Genomic DNA, 8,695 nt, shown 5'->3' with positions numbered 1-8,695 from the left:
TGACAGCTGAAACTATAAGAAATATTAAACTAATATTTTTATTTTCAGTGTGCTTTGAACAGAGCAGCCTTAATTTAAGAGTCATTTTAGCAGTTCATTTCCCAAAAATAACTAAATCATTCTTTCCAAAATCCATGTACAAGCTGACTCACAACATGAAGTTCCACTCAAGCTGTGGCATAGCCACAGTGGATTTCATGCAAGAGTCATTATCTCAATTTACATGGTGACCACTCTTGGTGGAAAAAACCCCAAGAAAGAAATCGTTTAGAATTAGCTAACAATCAAGCTAAAAGCAGGGACCATCTGGAGAAAGGATCTTTTTGTCTTTAATTCTTGAATGGCTCTAGAAAATTCTGTATCAGTGATGAATTTTTTGGTTCAATTACATGGGGTGATTTAAATACATAAAAAGGTAATTACAAAAAATTCTGTTAGATTTTGCTTAAAATATAGTCAAAAGAGACTATGATTTAACTGAGACTAGAATTTCAGACATGATTTAACATGTCAGTGTTGCTCCCTGGAGATTCATCCTGTACAGATCAGTCTATTTACAGATTAAGTGCCTGGAAACAAGACAGGTTACAATATGAAATATATACAAAAACCTGGAATTAATTTTATAACTTTTGCTAAGAGAATTGATAACACAAAGCACAACTGGCCCAACATCTATAGATCTGCTTGTAATTATGACTTTCTACTACAATAGCTTCCTGTCTACTACCATATGGGTAACCTCTGACTCACAACAGTAGAAATATCACTCTGACTCAATACTGCCATTTTCAGAAAAGGAAATACAAGCACTGAAGTGACCAACAAAATGGAGCAATTATGTAGTTTGATATCTGCTTTATGCAGTTTGAGACACTTTTTATCAATTCCTTTCAACACTACAAAATGGAAAGTGTGTAAGAGGTAAGTTAATTTAAACTTGCTTTACCATTATCATGTTAAGCAGTTGACAAGGTTCTGATACAATCAGTGGTATAAAGGTCCCAAAGTAAAATCCTAAATAGTCACTACATAAAATATCACTTCAAAATAGAGTTACACCTGGTAAGAATCCTAATTTATCAATAATACAGGATTTTCCTTCACACATTTCTTGCCTCTCCCTTCCATCACAGTGCTAAGCTCATGAGCTGTGCCTGCATGAACAGAACTGCAAGACTGAGTGCAGGAGAAGCAATCAAGGATGGAATGACAACAAAAGCACCAGATGTCACTGGTGCCTCTTCCACACTTCAATCCTCAGGCATCACAACAGAACAAGGAACCCTCCTGAATCCAGGGTTTCCTAGTAAAGACAGATGTGCAGAGGCACAGCCACTCTCCTAAGAGATAAAAATAAAATGTTGATACATTCTATTGTCAAATAAGCCTGTAAGATAAGAATAACATAGTGTTAGGGTACTTTATTCCAGTTATACAGTCTAGATCACATTCAACTGTTCCTTTAGCCTAGCACAAATCTCACTTAATTAATCCTTAGGGTAAGTTCCTTTCAACCAACTTTTTAAATGAAATGTTAATGAAGGCCCATAACTTAATTTTCTGTCCCTCCATTTATAAAGTGATTTTTCAGTATCATTGAAAGACAGCACTTGGATACTAACAGTCCACTGCACAGATTTCCACTAAGAAAACAAGGTGAAAAAAAATACCCTTGTCCCCAAACACAGAAATTGTACCAATAAAAAAATGCCAAATAAAGGTTTGTTACAAATTTTACTTATAGAAAAGCATCATTTTAGCATCATTTCACAATAAAAAGGCAAGATCTGTTGGATGTTTTAAAGACATGGTATATCAATTCAGAATACAACACGTAAAGCACACCACAATACTCAGTGTAAAAGGTTTGAGACACACTATTGTATTTAGCCAGTTACTCCTGGTGCCTCTTTGTGGCTATTTTCTTAATTACAGGATATTTTCTCTCAGCTTCATACATGTCAGAAGTATATTTTGGAATATAAAAACATGGAAGTGTTAAAATACATTGAAACATGTCCAGAAAAATCAAACCCAGGACCCATTTCTCTCTATACACAAATAGCTCTACCTTGTATATAAACTATCTGTACCATCATTCTACTCCTCTTACAAAAGAAGATTAAAAAACGTCTTGATGCAGAAAATTTTTCCATCTTCTCACTTCTGCATTCATGCAACTTCATGATCAGGTTTCCTTTTCCAAATACTAAGATGTAAAATTAACAGTTACTTTTCCTGGGGCTTTTCCAACATCTTCAGTGCTAATCTTCCAACCATTAGCAAACTGTATAAGGGGAAAAACACATAATTTAACAATAATAACAACAATCTGTCAATTCATTTCCAGATACTTCATCCAAGTGATGCATGGGAACAAAAATAATACACAAAATATGATTCATTCCATCCCAGTTTAATTAAGCAAATAAGAAATCACACACAGGAGGTTAAAAAAAAGTATTGTACCTGACACCAGCAATTAGCCCTGCAGGCATGAATTTTCTGGAGTGGTAAAATCTTGTTCCCATGACAGCAGTCAGTGCTCCAGATGTAACTTAAATGAGAGATTGTACAGTCCAGTCAGCAGAGATGCATGTGTGGGAGGAACATAATTAAAAACTAACAGAACAGAGAGAAGTAGCAGCATCAAATAAAAAGAGAAACCGGGTTACTTCACTTTACGGACTAAGAGAGTCAATAAATTGTGCAAATTTTAAAATGCCTCAGTTTGTAAAGAGTAAGTATTCTATATCAAGTTCTAGCAGCCACTGCTCTCCATATACTTCTGCACATACTTCTCAAATTTGTTTTTCAAAGTGTGCTCTTTTTGAGACTGGAAATAATTTATGACACACTGCTCTAGAACTCACTCCTTCGCCACAGAGGCAAATCACTAAACTTGTGCACATAATTCCCTCAGGTCTCAAAAAAGGGAGAGAGCATTTATCTAACTTGTAGTAATCATGTCTAACACGTAGCATCATGTTTTATTTGTAGTAATGTTCTAAGAATTAACTAATTTATGTTTTCAAAAGTCTTCAAAAGGGAAGTGTGCTAAGCATTACCAAGGTGAGAGTTAATTGTCCCTGCCCACTTGACACAGAGACAGGATCCAGTTAGTTTAATTGACTCAGTAAGATAGAAAGGACAGTCCATGGAACATGGTATCTCAAATAAAGACTGAATGCTAAAAAACTATAAGGAAAACATACACTGATGAAATCCTTATCTTTAGTATGCATCTGCTACCCAGTGGTAACAGCTACACACATGCTGTTCCAACTCTTATCCTCTACCATTGCTTCTATGTGATCACTTCTGTGTGAACTGGTCCTGCAGGATCCAGTTCATCTTCAGTCCTAGCTATGACATCCTTCTTCCCTAACACCAGACAAAATACTGTCATTGATACCTATTAATCTCACCTAATAAGATATGTAAGAGTCTGGGACCACAGTCCAACACACAATAAAACAAAAATATTTTAGTATTAAAATGTTTCAAGCTAAAATGAGTAGCCTGTCTTCAAAATATCCACACCTCAGAATGAAACAAAATTTCATTTTCTAGTACAGCAGTAGAACACATCTTCAAAAGCTTTAAAGTATGAAGAGGAAAAGGTTCCATATGCTACTGAGCTACAGAAATGTATCTGTCTCTCTCCTTTGGGAAAAACACCTGACCTCACACTTCTTAAGCTTGCTGTATCAGCAGTTTATTAAGCTGTTAAGGCTTGAGCACACACAGCTTCTGGCCCGGCCAGTAGGTGTGGAAGTGGACTACCTGTAAACAAAGCTGAAATGGAGAGAAATGCTGGGACTTCCACTTTCACTTTTAATTTTCACATGTCAAAGAGCCAGATGCTGTGTCACTGCTTCAGATAAAAAATGTTGTAGTCAGTGGTGGCTCTTTAAACACTGACTAAGCAGTAACTCTCCACAGTTACCTTCTCAAATCAGGGGAAAGGGAAGCTTCCAATTCTCAGGAAGGAAGAAACAGCATTACTGAAGCTTGCTTCTCTCTTAAATCTCCTCAGGCATCAACACCTTTGTAATTTCACACATTTGTCACTTATAATAATAAGCCAATCATAATCTCTACCATTTTCTGTCATAATAAAATAGTCTGCTAGGGTCTGTTTGAAGGGGGAATCCCACTTTCCAAAATGTTACAGCCTCCTGCAGGATGCTCAAAGTAGGAGGATCCAGCCAAAACCAGGTCAGAAATGCATTGGTTAGCACTTCCCCTGCACTATGATCCTTCAAACACATCAGTACGAGACAGATGCATATTGGTAGCCACCAGTTCAGTAAAGTTGGGACAGAACTAAACTTAGATTTGTAACACTACCTGTGCTTAACCCTTCTGCAAAGACTTTTAAGTACTCATTTGAAATATATAGGGTAAATATATTTGAAATATTTTTCAAATAAAATTTTAAATTACTTACTCAGAGAAACCCAAATGTTATTTGGATTCTGTGAGACCTGATAAGCACCCAGTCCAGCCAAACTCCCAAAGAAAAGGCCAGCAGCTAATGATGGAAGACTACCTGAATAAATAGAAGATAATGCATTTCTTAGAAACTTAAAAGAATACCTTGGTCTGCGGTTTAACTGTTTTGTAAAACACCAAAAATTATAAAAAAAAAAAAAAACAAACAAACAAATAAGATGGGCATTCATCATTCATTGACATAAAGATTAGAGAAGGAGGTTTTAAGGATATTGAGACCATGCTGATCACCATCAAGAAACTTCAATTACTCTTGCATAACATCCATACAGAATTAGTATTTAGTTCTCTAACAGCAAAGCCATTAATACATTAATGATTGAAAGAATAGTGAGAAAAACAAATGAATTGGTGTTTTCCTTGCACAAACTGAAGCATGTTGTTTCAAAACAGTGTTATGAAAATAAGTTCCTTGAGAGGCAGTAAAATAGAAGGACTAAATTGTAAGAATTTAAGATCAGAAAAAAGAATATGTGAGTGGAATTAGCAGGAGGGCATTCAAAGAATTGGTAAAGAGCAGGGCATAGTTGAACAAGAGAGGTCATCTCTCCTAAGTACATCTGAGATTTGATCCAAAGGTAACTGCAGACTTTGGAATAAGGTTCCCTGAATGCACCTAAACTTTGAATCAAGTCCTCAGTATACATGATAATCCCAAGATACCAGAAAATAAACGATACCACATCTAAATTGGTGATTTATAGAATCAACGAAGAAGCATCATCACTGTGAGTGGTGAATGCCCTCCATAAGGCTAATGGATAATTACGGACTCAGTGCTACTGAGGGTGGTACTTTATACATTCCATTACCTTTCAAAGATCACCTTTCAAAGAGTCGAGAATCGAAAGCTAAGGTGATAAAGATCTACTCTCAATGTTAAAGGAGGACTGCATATTGCTTCCAGAAAATAATAATTTTTCAATCATCAACAAGGTTGTTGTAATATTTCTTTATATCCTGCTCTTGGTATAAAAAGCAAGAAACAAAGATGACAGAAAGCACCTGATATACTTGTATATGTGCAAGGAAAAGGCGCACACTCTACTAGGTGTCTGCTTTGCACAGAGTGTGAGTTAAAAACAAATCTGTGGTAGCTACAATGCTTTCCACAAGCCTGGGAGCCAAGAAATATCCATCATATCCTTGAATTTTACCCCAAGGCATTGTTTACATAGCTATGACACATACACTTCTAGGACAACCACTTCACCTCTGGCTCAGTAAGTTCCTACATCTCAAAACACAGAGACCCAGAGAACTTGCTAAAGGAAGACCGAAAAATAAAACAATGAATCAATAAATCACTCACTCACTCTTTGACTGCCATGTTCTCACACTGTCCCAAAGGCTATTACTGCCTCCTGTCTGTGTGGGTAGATAGATCAGGTTGTAAAACAACAGATTAGATCAACTTAGCTCTGTGCACGAAAGCTACATTCTCTTCTGGTTTCTCCAAGTTATTAGTAAGGATACAATGTCTCCTTTGTATGGTTGGGGTTTTTTTTCTCTCCAGAAGTCACCATACAAGTTTCTGTTCCCCTTCAATAATCCCGTGACCTGAATTCCCTTGCCTGAGCATAACCATGTCCTCCCAACTGGGCTCCAGAGGACAGGACCTATCATTTCATAATGGCCTTGGAGAAATACAGATGCAATTAGTTACTTAAGTCTCAGTATTGTCCCTTCTGTCCTAAACTCCATTCACAAGCCAAAGGATATATCCAAGCCAATGGAAAACAGACTGGAATAGGCACTAGCATCTATCTAGTCAAATGCATTGATAAGAGTCTTACTGACTTCAGCAGTGCCCCTTCCTATCATAAAAAGTAAGATGGCTTAGGGATTTTCAAAGCTGAAAGAGACAGTGTTGCAGCAGGATGAATCCACAGTTCCATCTGGAGGAGGGCAAACTCAGAAAAAGGACAGGAAATGAAAGCAGTGGGTCAGAGGGTAAGCTTATGATGCAGAACCCAGAAGAGAAACAAGTTTAAGGACTGATTTGCACTGTTCAGCTCTGCTTGGAGAAAAGATAGTTCTGAAAGCTCTCTACAGCTTGCAGAATACTGTTATCATCAAAGATTAAAATGGAATAAATCTCTTAAGGAGGAAAAGTGGTGATTTATGTCGTTTGAAGATACAGAACACTTGTATTTTAAAAAGCAAGGGAAAAGCCTTTCTGAAGCAAACTTATGACAGTTCACCCAAAGAGCACAGCACTGATATCAGCACCCACCAGAAAGCAGATTATGGCCTTATCAGCCCAACGCACCAGCTCAACTCAAAATCCAGCACACCCTACCAGCAGCAAGTTATCAGCACATGGCACAAGCCGATAAAATTTACATATGGGTCAAATTCGAGATAGGAGGCTTTCGTAAAAAGCTGCCCAGCTCACACCAAGTTACTGGGGAGAGGGAGGAGGGGGTGGGGGGAAGAGGGAGGGAGACAGAAGCACCTTTCGGCACCCTACCTGCTTTTGCATAGCCAATGATCCCTCCTGAAGTCACCAGGGCGGCGTAGCCGAAGCCGAGCCAGTCCACTGCCATGCTGAAAACTGGAATAGAAAACTGGGGTGAAGATCAGCACCTCTTAACCTTTTTCAGGGGAGGAAAAATTTTAAAAGTAAAGCATTTTGCTATGGCAAGGTTTTCCACAAGCAAGACCTGCCTGAAGCCTAGGCGCCAGGCGAGCCCAGGGAATGCAGCCGGCTTCGCTGGGATCGGGAAGGAGCCGCGGGGCACAGGGACGCGGCCGGGTCCCACCCGCGCGGCGGCCGCGCTCTGCAGCGACCGGGGCGGAGCAGGCGGCGGAAGGGGAGGCGAGGCACCGCCCCAAGCTTCCCCTTTCCGGCTGCTCTGGGGAAGGAAAGCAGAGCTCCAAGCACGAAACCAAGGGAAAACTCACCCAGGAGGCAGGGCAGGGTGAGGCCAGCAGCCAGGGGTCTTTGCGCCTACCTGCAGAGCTGCCGGGAATCCCCCGGCACGGCGGGAGCGCCCGAGCGAGCGCTGGTGCCTCAGTACAGACCGGGGTTTGTGCTCGTCTTCAGTGAGGGGCAAAGCTCCTGCACAACTGCAGTAGTGTGCATCCAATCTATCCCGGTCCTCATCCACAAGTGGGGTTGCGTGGTACAGCTCAGAATCTGGGCTTGGTTTTGGTGTAGCATGAGCTACAGCTCTGGGCAGCCAGAGGCTGCTTCTAGCTTTGATCTTTAATTTCAGTATAGCTCTCGTACGGTACACGCAGAGGATTTCTACGACCTCCAAATTCCAAACTAGTGCAACAGAAAAAGCAGTCTTCGGCTGTAGAAGTTATGCAACAGCAAGAGATGGAAAACATCTTGTAAAGAAAATGATTAGCTTTTTTTTATTTATTTTTTTTAATCTGGAAAAATGTAGAGATGTTTATAACTGCCTACAAAGCTAAACTCTTTTCTGAGTGCTGAAATGGATTTTCTTCATATAATGATCCTCCATGATATTACTCCAATTGTCCATGCACTTCCTTCCCATGGACGTTTCACTATATAGAAAGAAAAAGTACTCCTATAGCCAGATCCCTAAACTGAGTGTGTTCAATTCCTCTTCATAAGAGAAGGCATAAAACATGAGAAGCCTGTACTTCCTGCAAAATGCTTTCCATAGCTCCATTTCAAATTTTGCCATCTTTATGAATTAGCATAATGGTCAGAAAGTGAGGAGCAATTTAATTCCTTTGTTGGCTTCAGTGGTTTAAGTAGGAATCTTCTCCCTTCGTGCAAAGTGCCACAACCAACACATATCTAAGCTATAGTGGATGGTGTTTCCTCTTTAATTCAAACTCTGTAATAGCTTCACTGGTACAAGCTTCAGTGGGCTCTGCTTTGTGATGCAGCACAGGGATTGCCCAAGAGAGGAAGCAGGAAAACTGGAAGAAATCCACAGCTGCTGGAGCTCAGCTGAGTTGCTGCTCCCTGAGCCTTGTTCCTTGCAGCTATGGCTCCATCTATTCTCCCAGTGTCGTGCACACCCACCCCTTCTGACAGGGACAGCTCTGCCACTGCTGACATCTCCTCTCCCTGTGCTACTGTCTCCCCTCTACCATTCTAAGCAGTTCCCTGACAACTGGAATGGAAAATGTACTGAAAAGGAAGATGTATACAAAGATGTAACAACAGATTGCAAAATACTCATTA

At 39.7% G+C, this 8,695-nt stretch overlaps 1 protein-coding gene across 2 annotated transcripts; it reads right to left on the bottom strand.

Moving 5' to 3' along the window:
* Positions 1 to 307: 307 nt before the first annotated feature.
* LOC110483523 (transmembrane protein 14C) lies at positions 308 to 7,319 on the bottom strand. 2 transcript variants are annotated; one of them, XR_002467589.2, is made up of 6 exons: positions 7,192 to 7,319; positions 6,995 to 7,078; positions 4,457 to 4,558; positions 2,473 to 2,560; positions 2,075 to 2,290; positions 308 to 1,343 (listed from the first exon to the last, which is right to left on the bottom strand). XR_002467589.2 is itself a non-coding variant. In XM_021553505.3 (5 exons), the coding sequence occupies exons 2-5, from the start codon at positions 7,068 to 7,070 to the stop codon at positions 2,233 to 2,235; spliced, it is 324 nt and encodes a 107-aa protein (XP_021409180.1). In that variant the 5' UTR covers positions 7,071 to 7,078; positions 7,192 to 7,319; the 3' UTR covers positions 1,719 to 2,232. The 2 variants fall into 2 exon arrangements, 1 of the variants encoding a protein (XP_021409180.1); XM_021553505.3 differs by lacking the exon at positions 308 to 1,343 and having other exon boundaries at positions 1,719 to 2,290.
* Positions 7,320 to 8,695: the final 1,376 nt, after the last annotated feature.

Source organism: Lonchura striata, chromosome 1, assembly GCF_046129695.1.
Source record: "Lonchura striata isolate bLonStr1 chromosome 1, bLonStr1.mat, whole genome shotgun sequence".
Classification (NCBI taxonomy): Eukaryota; Metazoa; Chordata; class Aves; order Passeriformes; family Estrildidae; genus Lonchura; species Lonchura striata.
This window is presented reverse-complemented; position numbering and strand designations above follow the sequence as displayed.